Source organism: Macrobrachium nipponense, chromosome 28 (genome assembly GCF_015104395.2).
Source record: "Macrobrachium nipponense isolate FS-2020 chromosome 28, ASM1510439v2, whole genome shotgun sequence".
Lineage (NCBI taxonomy): Eukaryota > Metazoa > Arthropoda > Malacostraca > Decapoda > Palaemonidae > Macrobrachium > Macrobrachium nipponense.
The window spans coordinates 60,165,458-60,184,179 of NC_087217.1; the positions used below are offsets into that span (position 1 = coordinate 60,165,458).

At 38.3% G+C, this 18,722-nt stretch overlaps 2 protein-coding genes across 2 annotated transcripts; both read right to left on the reverse strand.

The window, feature by feature from the left end:
- Positions 1-928: 928 nt before the first annotated feature.
- LOC135201790 (mucin-21-like) lies at positions 929-7,160 on the reverse strand. Its single transcript, XM_064231045.1, has 2 exons — positions 7,130-7,160; positions 929-3,087 (listed from the first exon to the last, which is right to left on the reverse strand). The coding sequence occupies exon 2, from the start codon at positions 3,070-3,072 to the stop codon at positions 1,003-1,005; it is 2,070 nt and encodes a 689-aa protein (XP_064087115.1). The 5' UTR covers positions 3,073-3,087; positions 7,130-7,160; the 3' UTR covers positions 929-1,002.
- A 6,884-nt stretch (positions 7,161-14,044) lies between these two features.
- On the reverse strand, positions 14,045-17,704 carry LOC135201791 (uncharacterized). The gene is made up of 2 exons (XM_064231046.1): positions 17,666-17,704; positions 14,045-14,646 (listed from the first exon to the last, which is right to left on the reverse strand). The coding sequence occupies exon 2, from the start codon at positions 14,630-14,632 to the stop codon at positions 14,132-14,134; it is 501 nt and encodes a 166-aa protein (XP_064087116.1). The 5' UTR covers positions 14,633-14,646; positions 17,666-17,704; the 3' UTR covers positions 14,045-14,131.
- Positions 17,705-18,722: the final 1,018 nt, after the last annotated feature.

Genomic DNA, 18,722 nt, shown 5'->3' on the forward strand with positions numbered 1-18,722 from the left:
TCCGTTTGTGCAAATCACATTTTAATTTTCATAAAGTTTTAGCTGAGCAGAATAGTACTGTACGTTATATATATAATATATATATATATATATATATATATATATATATATATATATATATATATATATATACATATATATATTGTACAGTACTATTCTGCTAAGCAAAATTTTTAGGAAAATTAGAATGTGATTAGGAAAGACGACAGACGAATGGAAACATCTGATCTGTTGATAATTATATATAATGAAAGAAATCATTGGTCTGGTAGCATGTATGTTGAAAAGGAGATTAGCGATTTGCAAATTCGTACGGTTGACAATGACGTTCGTACGATGGAAATGGAAATCATGATTTACAAATCTCTGTGATGAAGAGATTCAATGTTCATTATGTCTGAAGAATCTATTAACTGGGCTGGTTTGGATGAGGCGAACGTCACTTTGTAAGATAAATGGTATATATCTATGGGTTTCCCCAGAGGAATTGAAAAATACGAAAACAAATAAAATATGAAAAAAACGAATTGTTCGTAAACATATAAAAAATATTTACTGTACAAATATACTGCATTGGCTTTAATGACGGTAATGTTGCTATATACAATGTGCAATGTCATTCTCAGGGACATTCCCAATTGTTCTTCTCTTTTATAAGTGAGGTGCTCTGTACGCAGTATTCACACATAGAATACCTGCTTAATGAATCCTGGTAATTATCTAACCAAGTATTTTGAATTTCAATGATAAAAGACACTTGCATGTGTTATTTGAAAGAAACTGTATGGTGAATGAAACTTTTCGTTCTAATCACAGCCACTCTTGCTCTGCTGTTTGTCACATGTTTAAGCTATAACAAGAGTATTGTGGTTTTCTGGTATAAAAGTTCTTTGGGTAAATCATACAAGTTTTTAATTAATGTCTTTATTTAGAAGAAAGAAAATGAAACAATATACAAAAAATTTTTACAATCGACCAAACAAAACGTTTTGGCAAACTATATTATTCATCCTCAACTATATCTATATGAACGTCAGTCGCTTCAGGATCGGGTAAAAACAAATTAGTTTCGTCTGGATTCGATAGATATGTGTTGGCATCGTTGCTGGCAGGCCTGGTAGGATCAGCCAGATAAGCGCTGCTTTCCTTTTTAAGATCCTGATTAATACCATCAACGTCTCCTTCAGCCACTAATACTAAAAAAGTATCCTCTGCTTCGAAAGTCCTGCCAACCTCTTCGTTTGCAGTATCAGCATCATGTGACCCCCTGCTTACACCACTGCTAGCTGTTCCAGCAATAATGGCGCTCGTGCTTTCGCTGCTAGCAGTTCCAGGAATAGGCGTTTTTCTGCCGAACTCGATGCCAGCAGTTTCAGCTAAAAGTGTACCACTGCTTAAATTGCTACCAGCAGTTCCAGCACTAAAGGTTGCCCTACTCTGGCTGCCAGCAGTTCCAGCAATAAGTGTCCTACTGGTTAAATTGCTACCAGTAGTTCTAACACCATAGGTTGTCCTATTCTCGCTGCTAGCAGTTCCATAACTAGGTGTACCACTGCTTAAATTGCTGCCAGCAGTTCCAGCACTAGATGTAATACTGTTTGAATTGCTACTTATAGTTCCAGCAACAAAGGTACCACTACTCTGGCTGCTACCAGTTCCAACACTAGGTGTCCTACTGATTAAATTGCTGCCAGCACTTCCACCATTAGTCGTACTACTGCTTAAATTGCTGCCAGCAGTTCCAGCACCGTAGGTTGTCTGACTCTCACTGCTAGCAGTTCCATGACTAGGTGTACCACTGCTTATATTGCTGCCACCAGTTCCAGCTCTAGATGTAATACTGTTTAAATGGCTGCTAGCAGTTCCAACACTAGGAGGTCTACTGATTACATTGTTGCCTGCAGTTTCTGCATTAAGTATCCCAATGATTAAATTGCTGCCAGCAGTTCCAGCACTTAAGGTTGCCCTGCTCTCGCTGCTGGCAGTTCCATAACTAGGTGTTCCACTGACTAAATTGCTCCTAGCAGTTCCAGCATTAGATGTTCCACTGATTAAACTGCCTCTAGTAGTCCCAGTTCCAGTATTTGGTGTCCCACTGATTAAATTGCTGCTAGCAGTTCCAGCTTTAGGTGTTCCGCTGATTACATTGATGCTAGCAGTTCCAGCACTAGGTGTTCCACTGCTTAAATTACTTATAGCAGTTCCAGCATTAGGTGTTCCACTGCTTAAATTGCTGGTACCGGTTTCAGTACTAGGTGTCCCACTGATTAAATTGCTGCTGGCAGTTCCAGCCTTAGGTGTTCCGCTGCTTAGATTGCTTCTAGCAGTTCCAGCATTAAGTGTTCCGCTGATTAAATTGCTGCTAGCAGTTCCAGCATTAGATGTTCCACTGCTTAAATTGCTGCTACCAGTTCCAGTACTAGGTGTTCCACTGCTTAAATCACTGCTGGCAGTTGCATCACTAAAAGTTGTCCCGCTCTCGCTGTTTACAATTCCAGCATTAGGTGTCTCACTGCTGAAATCACTGCTAGAAGCTCCAACACTAAAGGTTGTCCCACTCTCGCTGTTGGTAGTTCCATCATTAGGTGCCCCACTTCTTAAATCACTGCCAGCAGTTCCAGCAACTGCTACACTTCTGCCGAAATTGTCGTTGGTGGTTCCAGCGTTTGGCGTCCTCCTGCCAAAATCGCCACTGTTTTCGTCCTTATCAGGTATGACACCAAAATCAGCGTTGGAGATGTCAAAGAGAAGCTCCGATTCCTCGCAGGGGAAGGCAAACTGAGGGTGAGCGCAAGTGAGGGAATCCTGGCTGAAGACCGTCTGGTTCCCGCAGAAGAAGGAGTACTGCGCCATGTCGACGACGTCCCCAGCCGCGTTGGGTATTGGCAGGCAGATGTGGAAGACCCGGCAACTGGTGGCGACGTCAGCGTAGTAACCATAGGGGCGTCCCGTGCAGTCAAAAACTCGGTCGGGTTCGCCCCCTAGAATATCCAGGTACCCATCTGAGAACCTGTAAGCGTAGCGACCAACTGCCGAAGCGATGAGCGCTGACAGGCAGACGAGGATCTTCATGGCGTGTTTTCGATTCTGGAGTCAAGAAATGGAATTAATGAATAAAATTAATGTTTCTGATTCCCTATCATAATTTCTGTGATTCTTAATTACTGAGTATTCTTAGAATTCTTGAATGAAAATATTTCAGATAGGCAGATTATAAGTAATAATAACAGATGGAGATGGACCCGTGATAACCGAGACAAATCCGAATTACGAGGCATTTTCTTGCAGTAAGAAAAATAACAGTTTTAGCAAAAGTGAGGAAAAACCACAAGTCACCCAGACAAGAATGAAAGGGGCCACGACTGACAAGGGGGAAAACAAAATGAAGGACGGAACGGAGCAAAATATGGGACAGACCCATTTGCTCCTTCAGGTGACCCACTCAGTGTCTAGGGCCAGTAAGTCTAGTGACTACAAAATAGGCAATGAGAAGAGATTTCGAAGAATAGATTATTGATAAACACGGATACAGGAGGTGCCACGTAGTTCATGGAATGGAAAGAGAATGACAAATAAATTTATTAGTTTTCTGTCCATCAATCAATCCCTTTCACGAAATTCATGTAGGAAGTAAGTAACATCAGTATTATTCCATTATCAGTCTCTTTCTTATTTGCCCACTTATTTGTTCTTTCTTTCTTTATCTATCATACTTGTACTGTTTTTCATTTATTTCTAAATTTTTGATGGAAAATCCCATTTATACAATGGTCTTCCGGTTTGATCCCCAATAATGCTTTTCATTAATTATAAGTTAACAAACAAAGTTGAAATGAATATCTACTGACGTTACGGCATGAATGAAAACAATATTGATTACAAGAGTAAACAGAAAATTCATGAAAAGCAAAAGCTAACCTTAACGAATGCAAAAATACCAACGAATTCTTAAAAAAAAAAAAAAAAAAAAAAAAAAAAAAAAATCTAAAAAAAAAAAAAAAAAAAAAAAAAAAACTAAGAAAATTTTCAAACGAAGCTGAAGGGGGGATTTTAATTCTACGCAATGATTTTGCACAACCCATTCACTCTGGCAGTGAGGACTTAGACCTGACTCCTGTACGCAATCCCACTCATAAATTCAAATTTGACCCAAGCTGAGCTGGATTTGGGCATTTCAATCAAATCCGTTGAGAAGTAGACTCACTAGATACTCGTTTAGAGGATAAAAACAGTAAAACGCTTCTTACATATATGGTCCTACTCTCACGATGAGTAGAATATGAATCTTTCTTTGAATCGTGTATTATTATTTAGCATTATTAGTATTTCAGTGGGTGAAACCTATTCACATGGAACAAGCACACAAGGGCCACTGACTTAAAATTCAAGCTTCTAAAAAGAAAGTTGGTGTCAACCTTCCACCGCAGACCCCACACTGTAGCAGAAACTGATCGTGATACAAAGCCAGTGATTTTTTTATCCCCTTGGGGAGACGCGAACTGCGACATCTAAGTGGCACGCACGCCACGACATTAGCCACTCATACCAGCGGACCTGCGTAAGGTAAATATTTTTTGTTATATTTCATGTGTAGATTACACTGAGTTTGGAATTATTAATACTAACAAATACCTTGCAGATGAGAAAGTTAAATATCATAATGAAGAAACAGTTATCTGCTTCTGCAGCAAGATGTTTGTTTGTCTGTATGGAGTTTTTTACGTTGCTTGGAACCGATGGTTATTCAGCAACGGGACCAACGGTTTTACGTGACTTCCGAACCACGTCGAGAGTGAATTTCTATCACCAGAAATACACATCTCTCACTCCTTAGTGGAATGCCCGAGAACCGAACTCGCGGCCACCGAGGTGGCACGCCAACACCATACCGACCACGCCACTGAGGCCCTTCTGCAGTAAGAGAACATTGCCCATAAGATACTGCCATGGGGTCACCGCTTCTCAATTCAACGTTTCCTGGAAACTTCTGATTACAGCGCAATTACGAACGCATTGCCACTTAAATTACCAATCGTCTGAGAGGATGGGATAGTGAAAGCATAAAAAGTAAAATAAAAGGAAGGAATGTGAAAAACAGAATAACAAAATTCAGAAGAATGTGGGAGGTGGCTTTACCCTACTGTCGAATCATTATCAGTCCTCTTATCAAAATATCTGGCGTCCTGAAATCCTTGAGTTATACGATTTATTCATTCACAAAAGTTTTTTGTTAAACAATTTTCTTCATGTGATCATCATTAATCCCAGATGGGAAACTGTTAACGTTTTGCGTTTGCAAGGTTAAAAATAATGTTTGCGTTTATAAGATTCAAATTAAATCTTGCGTTTGTAAAATTATAATTAATATTTGGGTTCGTAAGACTGAAATTAATTTTTGCGTTTGTAAGATTAAAATCAATTTTTGCGTTCGTAAGATGAAATTAATTTTTGCGTTTGTAAGACAAAAAATAATTTTTGCGATCGTAAGATTAAAAATAATTTTTGCGTTTGTAAGATTAAAAATAATTTTTCCTTTGTAAGATTACAATTAATTTTTGCCTTTGTAAAATTAAAATAATTTTTGCGCTTATAAGATCAAAATTAATTTTTGCGTTTGTAAGATTAAACTTAATTTTGGCGTTTGAAAGATTAGACTTAAGTTTTGCGTTTGTAACATTAAAATTGATTTTTGCGTTCGTAAGATTAAAATTGATTTTTCGAAAAGTGATGACAAGGGGGTGAGTTTAGCATGGTCCTCAACGGGTCCTTTTAAACTCTTGAGAACTTAAGGTCACCGGGAAACTCTTAAAAGCAAAGAACCGTCCTTGACCACTTTGCGTTGGGTTCGAATGGTTGGAGTCAACTTCACGATTTTTTTTTTTTTTTTTTTTTAATAATGATGACCTCTGGCAAGCATACCAAACTTAACTCCATCCACCCACACGAAGCCCGAGCATAAACAATAGGACCAGTTCACGATGATCTGAGTATGGGCGTCTGGCTGGTCAGCGGGTTTCCTTAGTTGCTCCGGGCATGAGAGTCCCTTCAGAGTCGGGGCATGCGCAGTTGAACCACGTATAAAATCCCGTCAAAATCGATATAAAACTTCCACAACTCACTTTCACTCTGCCCTTTATCACGGGATATCCAAGAGCCAATCACGAATAAATACTTTATATCACAAGTAAATTATTTTTATTTTTGGTAATAAAAAAAACAATATCCCTTCAAAACTTGTTTGGGTTAAATCGTGTCCTCTGGATGCTATCCGCTCATGAACACTGGGTGCAAACCACTCACGAATCCGTTGCTTGAAAGCAACTGAGCAATTAATTGCGGTTTCCGATGCTTGCACGATTACGGTTGAATTATACGACTGATTAATTTTTGTTTTCTGTTGGTAAACATTATCCGGTTTGTCACTGTTGTTGGCTCGTAGGAAAATATCTTTCTCTCGCTTTGATGAACTGAACCACAAGATAGGGAATGCAGTCGAGAATGTTATGAAGAAGACAAGATAAGTAAGGAGAGAGAGAGAGAGAGAGAGACGAGGAGAGAGATTGAGAGAGAGGAGAGAGACATTCTTACGAGACGAAGAGAGAGAGAGAGAGAGAGATGCAACCAGACTCAGAGAAATCACAAGTAAAGTTATGAAACCAGTTAGGAATGAAAAATAAACTACATATTAATAAGTAATATAAGAAAAACGCTAAAAAAAAAAATTACGGAAAAAGCAAGAGAGATGTAACCAGACTCAGAAAAATTACAAGTAACGTTATGAAAAACAGACAGAAAGAAAAAAGAAAAGCCTATGTAATGTAACAAAAAAACACCATAAAAAAAAGAGAGGAGAAAGCTGAAAGTAAACGAAAGCAAAGAAAGTAAAAAAATAAATAAATAAATAAAAATAAGGAGAAAACGAAAGGAAGCCGCCTTAGAAAGGAGAAAGTTGAAGGAAAACGAAAGCAAAGAATGTAAAAAAAAAAATTTAAAAATAGGGCGAAAACGAAAGAAAGCCGCCTTAGAAAGGAGAAAGTTGAAGGAAAACGAAAGCAAAGAAAGTAAAAGGAAAAAAAAGAAATAGGGAGAAAACGAAAGCAAGCCTCCTTAGCAGCCTCCTCCAACTCACCTATTTCATACGATCGAGGTCGGGGAAAAACTGACGAGCAAAAAGCGCCACCCAACATTCTTATATATACATAGGAGGGGGCGCGAGGAGGCGTCGGCCTTGTCTTGCCTTGCGGCGTCATTTCCAAGATAGTATAATTAATAATTTTATCTTCGGCGCGAGACACGACGCGGAAAACGACACTCCGGGTGCTAGTCACGGGATGCCGATGATTTGAGAGGAGGCAAATGAACACAGAGTGGGGGAGAGGGCGGTCGGACGTGCCCGGGTAGTGGGGGAGGGGGAACTGGAAGGAAGTTGAGGCACTGCGGAAACTGAGTTGGGCGGGGGACGTAGGGGGAAGGGTAGTGTTGAAAGCAAGAAGAAGGGGGAGGGGGGTCACTGCCGATTACGGGTGATGAGTACTGCGAGGGATCTCAAAGGTTACGGGAAATTACAGGATTTTTCTTAAGAATTACTCGTGGTTGTTCATTATAATATTTTGCTAGGGATCTCTCTCTCTCTCTCTCTCTCTCTCTCTCTCTCTCTCTCTCTATCTCTCCTCTCTCTCTCTCTCTCATCTATAATATATACTTAAAGAATTATGCCTGCCTTTCCTAACAGCAAGACTTTTCAGTGGATAAATTTATTATCAAGCAAATGTATGATGATCGGATTAATTCCACAGAACACTCAGCCAATGAAAGCCACAGCGTCTGGAGATGCCAAGTGTCATATAAGGTCATTTCGCATGAAGTGATTGTTGAGCTAACTCTCCTTTAAAGAAGTGAAGTGTAGACGTTGAATGTGAATGAAAGAAAAAGGTTGGAGCCTTTGAAATGAATTGTCTGTAGTGTGGGTATAGGTAGAAGTGGAAGTGGTAAGAATGTTTGCTTAGGTGCAAGAATAAATCAGAGAATTTTCGGATAGTTCGGTCATGTTGAAAAAAAGGACAATGATTAGTTTATGAGAAAAAAGGAAAATAAGTTTTAATATCCAGGGAGCTTGGAAGTTAGGGAGTGAATGGTGCAGCGTGTGTAGGCTGGTACGACATGTTGCTGATAAGCATTCTGTGTTGTTATATAAGATGGATAATGTTATGAAGGACACTTTTCGAAAATTACTAGGTGTCCACTCAAAATTGCAAAATGGCTGCTGTTTTTCAATAGGGGGTACATCCATAATTGTTTTTTCTCTGTAGCCACTCCCTGTTAGCTGAAACGGTATAATATTGGAATATATATAGATTTATATAATATAATATAATATATATATATATATAAATATAATATATAGATATATATATATATATTATATATATATATATATATATATATATATATATATATATATATACACATTCGCCTATCGAGTCACGTTTAAAAAGTTCCCTAACATATAAAATATTCAACATTCAAATGAAAGTCTTAACGCATAAAAGACATAATACCCCTTTATTTCCCTTTGTTCCGGAACTTCATGTATTAATCTTCTTAACTGGGGAATCCTCTCGTCGCCTGACGGTCATGAAGCTTAATACCACTTTCCTCGTGTAATTCCATTGTAATCCAAGACCTGGGCTTACAAGCTTCCTAACCATGCCTTTACTATTAAGTCATCATATTGAGCTCGCTGATGGCTCATCACTTGCACTCTAAGTCAACAGTTTATCCTGAAAAGTAAGTTAGACCAGTTATTGGCTATTTCAACGATTCTGACGCAGGATGTCATTCCAACTTGATCCGTCATATCGTGTCCTGTTCTAAGGGCAGAGCTAATAATGTGATTCCTTAGAAGAGTCCAAATGATTTCCATATCCACTAGAAGGAGACCAGCTACGAAGTAATCGCCGACTCTGTTGATCCATATCAACTGGAAGGAGACCAGCTACGCAGTAATCGTCGACTCTGGCGAAGTCTTCTCGTAATGAGGAAAAAGCAAAATTACATGGAAAGCGAGTTTACTCTTAGAAGGGTAAGTCTTGCACTCCCTATTTTCGAATCATTTTTCTCAGGGGCGAGTTCTACGCTGGACGAGTGGTTTTCGAGCTCGGCTGCCAATCCGGTGTTCAAAAGTTTGATTCCCTGCTCTGCCAACGTGGAATCAGAGGAAATTATTTCTGGTGATAGAAATTCATTTCTCGATATAGTGTGGTTGGGATCCCACAATAACTGTAGGTCCCGTTGCTAGGTGACCAATTGGTTCATAGCCACGTAAAAATATCTCATCCTTTGGGCCAGCCCAAGGAGAACTGTTAATCAGCTCAGTGGTCTGGTTAAACTAAGATATACTTTTTCTCAGGGGTGAGACTCTCAGAAAATGTACGGAACACTTGCTGACTTTTCGAAGGAGCAATAACTCCGCACGGACTGCAAGGAACGTTTCCCGCGAATACGACAGCCACTAGGGATTGGGGCGTCAAATGTATTTCGCCGTGTTTAGTACTATAGTAGATTCACATCAACCGTGCATTTGATGTCTAGGCCAGTCCCTTACGACGCTCCTGATTGGGTGTTGATAAGCCAATCTCAGGGCTGGAAACTGTCTCTCTCGAGAGTTCACATAGGCAGGATGTATGTTACACCTTTCCTGGGGGATACTTTTGAGAGATGTAGCCCCCAGGAGAGGTGGAACATAGATCCTACCCATGTGAACTCTCGAGAGGGACTGAGAGTTTCCAGCCCTGTGATTGGCTTATCGACAGCCAATCAGTAGCGTCGTAAGGACTGGCCTAGGCATCAAAAGCACGGTTGATGTGAATCTACTCTAGCTCCTGGGGGTTAGTTACAGTCGACCCCCCCCCCCTCCTCCCCAAAAATAACGGTAAATTTTTAATAAGCAACCCAGATATCTGTAATTTCCAAAGAAATACTTGACGCCGAGTTTTTACCTAGATCTACCTATTAAAGCTTAGTGTACACTGTAGATTAAAAACCTAGCTAAACTTGGTTTGATCTACAGAGATTACTCTAAAGTGTGTTTACACTAGTGAACCATTTACTCTTATAACTTTATATCTAGAGTAGTGTGAGACTTACTCTAGCGAGATTAATCTACCACTCATGTACTACACTATCATAAAGTTGAGGATGAACTCTCAGTCAGGTTGCATATTCGTGAGTGGTAACATGTCACGGTCAAGGAAACTAATTGCAGAAGCTGCCGCATTAGTTTTATCAAGGAATTTGAAGAAAAAGAAGAGAAGGCAAATATGGGTTAGACAGTGGATATCTAGACGAGATGAAGAAGGGTTGCATGCAAAGCTTTTGCAAGAACTGATCGTTGAACATGATAAAGCGTATAAGAATTGTTTACGTATGTCTCGTGAAGATTATGATTATCTGCTTGAAAAGGTGACACCCAAAATTATGAAGCGTGATACTCATTTAAGGAAAGCAATCTCTCCTTCACAAATATTAACTCTCATGCTTAGATTCTTAGCATCTGGTAAGTACAATGTATAAAAAGAAAAAATGTTCTTCTAGAATAAACTTATATTTATTATCAAATTAAACTGAGAAACTAAACAGCAATAATTCAAAAAATTATATATGCAATTATTATTATTATTATCATGAAAAATAGGTAAACATAAAAAAGAATAATTAACATATATATTAAACTAAATATTTTACACTGTCTTGTAGTATATAATTTATAACTATATTATATACGAATTTGGTTTTCTGGAGATAGTTATCACTCACTAATGTATGCTTTCCGTATACCAGTTACTATAGCAAAAATAATTCCAGAAGTATGCACTGAACTGTATGATGTTCTGAAGGAGGATTATCATAAGAATTTTCATGATTTATCGCCACATATGATGTATTAACTTTTGTCCAAAAAAGGTTAATGCATCATATTTCTTAAAAGACACGTTTTGCTTACCATGCTTGTAACAGTAGCTTCTTGGGGTTTCACACATCCAATCATGAAGTGAAGAGCGTCAAAATATTCCCATTTGCTTTTCACCAGTACATCATCTGCACCCATGCCACTCTTCTTTACTTTCATTTTCCAAATTTCATTGTTCATTTGGCACCGCAGATTGTGCCACTTTCTCGCTATTTCAGCCTCACTAACATTTAAAAGCTCTGATATTTCTTTTACAGCAACCGCTTTCTTTTCTTTGTCCCTGTACTCTTTCAATGCTACATTCCAAAGTTCAGGGAATCTTTCGTGGTGCTGGATTAAAAGCATTGTCTGAGTGCTATCCCAGCTATACTGATTACTCTATTCAGTTGGGCAGAAGCACCTAGAGTAGTCTCGTAGAGAACTCTCGACTAGTATTCTAGGTAGACTAAAACAACCCTAGCGAGAGCTGAGAGTAACTATAGCTAGAGCGCTCTCGTTTCTGTGTACACTATCTAGAGAGGTCTCCCTAGAGCAAATCTAGCAAAAAAAATCTACAGTGTACACTAAGCATAAAAGAACAACAACAACGACAACAACGAAATTTGTAGCTGATTGAACGAACGCAAGACGCGGAAGTAACGCCCGAACTAACGAAAATTAATACCACGAAGAAAACAACGCGGAGTTCTATTTAACGACCCAAGAACCTAATAAATGACCACGTGACATAAACACGACGTTCTGTTGTGCGTAAGCACCGATGAATACACTGATTTGAGTCATAAACTACACATTCATTCAACCTAATTAGGCACGAGACCCGAACTGCTCCTCCCCTCTCGCAACATCTGACATCAAACGCCATTAGTAGAAAACGCCGCTTCCTGTTGTGGTTCGGGAGCCCGAATTATCTACGTCATCAGCTGATTGCATTTATTGATAGCAGTGTGGGCTCTTTTAGTCAGCGCATGATTGCCATAATTCATAATTTAGGAAATGACATTCACATTTACTGACAGTTCAAATCCAGCAATGAAGATACACCTCTTGCATGACATCTGATTGATGCAAAATCTTCCTAAAGACTGTACTATGAAACTCTTCAGACCAAATCAACTCATTGTAAAAGAATCATACGAAGGTAATTGTTCATATTTTATTATATTAATGAAAAGTAGTTCCAGATGAGAGTGAGAAATTCAAACCAAACTCCTTACTTCAAGTGTAAACCGAAAGAGCATCAACGGACATTTTCCTCAAGCCAAAACATTTTCCAAAAACTCTATGAAAGTATTAGGAAAAATATTATTAACTGGGTGATTGTTTATTATCTGGCATTGCAATATACAAATATGCTGACCCTTGGGGAAAAACATAACCACTCAGATAATGAAATAACGTACCAATTTTTTTTTTTTTTTTTTTTTTTTTTTTTTTTTAGGGGAGAAGCTTTAAAATTGCTACGAAAAGAACCACTGTTGACAATGTTTACATCGCTTTGTAAGAATCATGAGGGGTGTTGAGGCAGAATCTTTATACTATTTCTCGATGTTTTGTGGTTGTACCATAGCCTCAACAACTTTAAGTAAGCTCAGTTCATAATTACTCCTATATTTTACGCCAATTATGGACAATTACCGAAAGCCTTATCAAGTTAACAAGTGCAGCAAGCCTAGGATTCTCTATTTGGAATTCCAAATTAAACGAAAAAGATGGACAATTTACACGACAAGTAAGTGGGTTACGATAATGCATCTTCTAAATATACTAAGTGTTCAAAACTATTATTCACATTCTTCGAAAGACTTGCGAAACCCACTTACCCATCCTCTTAAGTGAAGTATTTGGCCTAAAAGCAGTTTGAAAACACAAAAGCACCATCATTGTGCCCTCGGTGACCCCCTCGGCCAAATATGTCTTTTCCTCTAAGAGGAAATTGTTACACTGACCTTGGTGACACTCGGCTAAGACTTCCTTTCCGATCAGAGGAAATGGTTGAGCTCGTGATGTTTCATTATTATCAGTATTATTGACAAATCATCATCATCATCATCATCATCATCATCATTAGCATCATCGCCTACCATTTTGGCTTCCTCGTTACACATTTGTGTGTGTGGATTAATAGCTCAAGTGGAAAACGATTTCTTAGAATATTAAATTGTTTTTCTAGCAGGAGGACTTAGGATAAAGTGCAACCATTTTCTTTACTATTTTCATATTTCGTCTCAAGTTGCTTTTTATCTTTTTCTTGTATGTTAAGCATACAAGAAGTCGTGGAAGCGATTAAAGTTTTTTCATAACTTTACATTTCTTATAAGGGTATAGTGTCCTTCTCATATTATTTTACTCATTTTCATTTTTCCTAATCAGATTCTTCTTCAGAATTTTTCGATAGCTTCAAAAATCTTAGGGACAATTTAATTCGTAAGCTTCAAAAATTTTAGGGACAATTTTTTTTCGTTAGCTTAAAAAATTTTAGGGACAATTTTTTTCGTTAGCTTCAAAAATTTTAGGGACAATTATATTTCGTTAGCTTCAAAAATTTTAGGGGCAATTTTTTTTTCGATAGCTTCAAAAATTCTAGGGATAATTTTTTTCGTTAGAGACAGAGTTTCGGAAAGGAGTGACAAAATTCCTAAAGGCCAACGTTCTTACTACAACAGCCAACCCCACTATCCCCTTCGCATGACCCCAACTCCCCTCCTCCCCTTCAAAGTAAAAAATAAAAACCATGTTAATAGCTTTCGGATCTTTTGATATGGCTTGAAATGTTTTTTTTTAAATATTAACATTTGATATATTTTTGTTATAAATCTTGTTTCGGTGTACGTATGCTCATGTAAAAGAATTCAAATAATTTTTAACAGTGATACTTTTGCTAGACTACAGTGATTACTATTATTCTTTTGTAACATATTTTCTACATTCCGTGATTTTAGCCGGCCCACTCTCCTTTACAGAAAAAGAGAAAATATAAGTTATAATCAAAATGATATAATAGTAATTAGTAATGATCTGCCTACGCAGAAGTTCCACGCATTTCAATAACATTAAATGAAAGTGAGAAAAGTATTCGAGATCAGAATATAATACTTTATTTGCACTCAGAGCTAAAAACCTACACTGTACAATTTAGGCTAGACGTTTCGACAGACACTATCACTCATAATCAACTGCGACAGCGTCGTCTGCTACGGCTGCCTCGACTTCGACTTCGACTTCGACTGCGCCCCCAACATCCGCGTTCGCCGTCTCGGCGTCGAGAGACCTCCCGAGGTCGACGTTGGCGTTCCCTTCGGGGATCTTGCCGAAGTCAGCGTTGGACAGGTCATACAGGGTCTCCGACTCCTCGCAAGGGAAGGCCTCTTGCGGGTGGGCGCAGGTGAGGGATTCCTGGCTGAAGACCGTCTGGTTGCCGCAGAAGAAGGAGAACTGGGCCATGTCGACGACGTCGCCGACTTCGTTGGGGATCGGCAGGCAGATGTGGAAGACCTGGCAGGCGTTGGCGACGTCGGCGTAGTAACCGTAGGCCCTGCCGGCGCAGTCGAAAGTCTGGCTGGGCTCGCCTCCTAGGATGTCCAGATAGCCGTCGGAGAACCTGTAGGCGGATCGGCTAGCAGCCGTGGCGAAGAGGGCTAGGACGCAGATGAGGACCTTCATGGTTGTAAGGGAATCTGTAATTACAGATGCTGAGTTAGATTAGCCTTCCTTAAATGATGACAGATTGGAGAGAAAGCTTCGACGGAGGAAATGGATTGGGCGCGAAAGTCAGTTGACCGTATATACACGTATATGAACGTAACGGTTTCTCTTGCCATAAGTGCTGCGACTGTCGCTTTCACAAGACTGAAATGTCTGTGATCAATTTTCTCTGGCATCTATATGGAATATCTTAATTACATTAATTATGCAAAACGCCGGATTAATTACAACTTGTCCGAGTTAGCTCAAAGTGGATGGATTAAAATATCAATAAGGATTATCATTATTATTATTATATTATCATTCAGTAGATGAAGCCTATTCATATGGAACAAGCCCACTGGGGCCATTGACTAGAAATTCACCCTTCCAAGATTATGGTGCTCATTAGGAAGAAGTAAGAGGATGTAAGATTAAAGCTATAACTTAGTAACATTAGTAGTAAGTTCTTACAATAACAACCACCTTTCCGCGGATGGTACAAACATTTATACCTAAGTACAAACAAACAACAGATCCTTTCTGAGGCCTCAGATAACCGGATTGTGAAAATAACAAGTTCAGGTAGGCGTACCATTCCCCGTTATGATTACTTTGTACTTGAACCAGCTTTATTCAATAATGCGAACAAAAACAAATTTGTGTGACTTCAAAATGTCTCTCTCTCTCTCTCTCTCTCTCTCTCCTCTCTCTCTCTCTCTCTAACAACAGTAACAGATTTCAAGCAAATCGTATTGACAGTATCTCTCTCTCTCTCTCTCTCTCTCTCTCTCTCTCTCTCTCTCTTTCTAAAATTGGTAACAGATTCCAAGCTAATCGTAATAAAATATCAAGTATCCTTCTCTCTCTCTCTCTCTCTCTCTCTCTCTCTCTCTCTCTCTCTCACACACACACACACACATACACACATACACACATACACACACACGCACACACACACACAAAGGTAACATATTTCAAGCTATTCGTATGCCAGTAGTATAAAGTATCTTCAAGATATACCATGATTACCTGTTATCTTACCAAAATGGTGCAAGCCACAACTGATTTATCATTATAGACTTTTTCTGGATTTATGTAGAGAAATTTTTTCCCAAGTTGTAATTGCAGAGGAAAATCATGAACGTCCATTAATGAAACCTTTTAACGACTGATTAGTTATGACTTCAGAAAATTATTCAATCAATCAACGATAACAAAATTCCCACTGATAATACTTCGCCGATATCTGAAAGACTCGCAATACCGGTATGATCCATCAGCTACAGAAATACTGATAACTCTAGATTTATGGTCATGCATCGAAAATCAAAGGTGAAAAGGTAATGATATTAGATATAATTCTTTGAGCAATAAGTTACAAAGAAAAAACCATAAAAGGTGAAAAGGCAATGATATTAGATATAATTCTTTGAGCAATAAGTTATATAGAAAAAAAACATAAAAGGTGAAAAGGTAGTGATATTAGATATAATTCTTTGAGCAATAAGTTATATAGCAAAAAAACCATGAAAGTATGGAGACCAGAAATAAGTAATTACTACATGCATACATAGTGCCCACTTATTTCAATTTTCTCTTAATACACCAAAATTACATGTACATAACCATGGGACAAAATAGGTCGAAAACATAAACCAACGCTGTACAAATAAGGATGTTGAAGCGGCCTTAAAGAATATTCGGGTCTCTCGAGTAATGAGAGAGAGAGAGAGAGAGAGAGAGAGAGAGAGAGAGAGAGAGAGAGAGAGAGGTAATAGTAATTCAGCGCATACAAACTGAGCTCACGTCAGTGGAAAGAAGATTTATCTTTCCCAAGCAACGCAAAGACTTTTGGTTGACTCAGCGAGGCACCAAAATTAAGACAAGGAAAATATCCAAGATTTTTTTTCCATTCTTCACATCGTTCTTTTCCTTTCTATTTACATTTCTGTTCGAAAGTCACTGGAACTGACGAAGACACTTCTCACAATGCAGAAATCTCAGTCCTCCTCAGCGCAATGATAACACAAAAGAAAATCACTTCCCGAAATCACGCACTGGTATCTTGTCGCTTTGTGACGTCAGAGCATCCCCCACCCACGGAGACTGCTCTCATCATCTCCACGGATACTTGCTTGAGTGCTGGTTCTCACTGATCTCTCCTTGTAGCTTCTGCAGGAATTATAATACATATTCTTTTTGCTCGTGTGTGTGTGTGTGTTTTTTTTTTTTTTAGCTGGCAGTTGTATCAATTTTAAACTTCCTTAGAAAAGGCAACTTTGTGTAAAGATGTAATCAGGGAAACTAAGCAACATACCACTAAGAAAAGAAAAGACAGACAGGCAACCTGATCTCCAATCACAACACATTCAGGAAATATACAAAACAGGGAACAAACCTGAACAAAATTAAGGAAAAAATTGAAGAAAAATAAAACATGTATCCACAAACACCAGGTACGACGAAAACTACGAATATCTACCAGTTCATTCCTGCTAGACCGATCTAAAGTCTTTATCCAGGTCAGAATACAACTCCTCTAGGTTCTCATTCCTACAAAAGAGAAGCAGAAGAATAAAATCTATCCTTTATGATCTACAGAGGCGAGAACTTGCTGAGAATAGATAGATGTTCAGGAAAAATTTCGAATGATGAAAGAGAAAGGATAAGACCTGATCCGGGCCAAGGAGTTGGACAGCGCAATGGCTGAAATGATGAAATGTTAATGATGGTAAAACAAAAGAGAGAGAGAGAGAGAGAGAGAGAGAGAGAGAGAGAGATGAGCTGAAGAGGCGAATAGTGAGATCAATGTCTTTCTTATACGTAAAAGGGAGAGAGAGAAAAATGATTAAATTCAGAAATACGAGAAATGTTATGGAACAACAAAAATGATCATGCACGAGAGAGAGAGAGAGAGAGAGAGAGAGAGAGAGAGAGAGAGAGAGAGAGAGAGAGAGTCTTTTCCTCTTCCCCGAGAAGATATTTTCTCGGTGCCTCTCCTCCACCCACCTTTTTACCGTGACCTGAGATGCCGAACTGATACCCACCAGTGTCTCGGGGCACCCTTATATATCTCCGGAAGAGGAGTGACCTTGAAAAGCCATAATCATCATCATCGGCTTCGTCGTCGCCTTCGTCATCATCGTCATAAGAAGTCACGAGGAACTTTGGAGAAGAGATCGAGGGGGGGGGGGGGTCCTAGAGGACACGGGGGGCGGGTGGGAGTTGGGAGGTGGGTCATGGATGATGGAAACGTTGAATTTTTGTGATCCTGTTTTTTTTTTTTTTTTCTTTTTTTTTTGAGGGGATTCTGTTGTCTTAGTTTTTCCTTTTTCTTCTTCTTCTTCTTCTTCTTATTTTGTCGAATTTGTTTATAATTCTCTTCAAAAAGATGACGCGTGGTAAGAGAGGGGCGTGGTTTGGAAATGACTTTCTAAAGGATAGAGAATGAAAGGAATCTATTTGGACTTGAGTGATACCCCTCTCTCTCTCTCTCCTCCCTCCCCTCTCTATCTCTCTCTCTCTCTCTCTCTAAATACTGACCGATCATTTTACTTTTTCCCTCGTCTTATTGAATTAGACATACACGTTTGCTTACTAGCTTTTAACTTTTTAATTTGGGAGAATAAATAGCCATAACATTTGGGCTAAATTGTCAGTGCAGATGTAAACGTTATTATTATTATTATTATTATTATTATTATTATTACTATTATTATTATTATTATTATTATTATTATTATTATTATAATTCAGTTAATGTAGATATAAATATATTATCATGAACCAATATTATTATTTTATTATTATTATTATTATTATTATGTACCAATATCAAAATATGAATCAGTCCAGAAACCTTTCTGTACAGATTCATCTTTACATATATGCACATAATTATGCATCACTGTGGATTTATTTCTCCACTTCAAGACTCATGCTACGATGAGTATTTATTTATTTATTTATTTATTTATTTATTTATTTATTTATTTATTTATTTATTTTATTTAATTTATTTATTTATTTTTTTATTATTATCATTATTATTATATTATATTATTAT

Coding starts and splice junctions, on each gene's coding strand:
- LOC135201790 (XM_064231045.1), bottom strand. CDS start 3,072: ATGAAGATCCTCGTCTGCCTGTCAGCGCTCATCGCTTCGGCAGTTGGT.
- LOC135201791 (XM_064231046.1), bottom strand. CDS start 14,632: ATGAAGGTCCTCATCTGCGTCCTAGCCCTCTTCGCCACGGCTGCTAGC.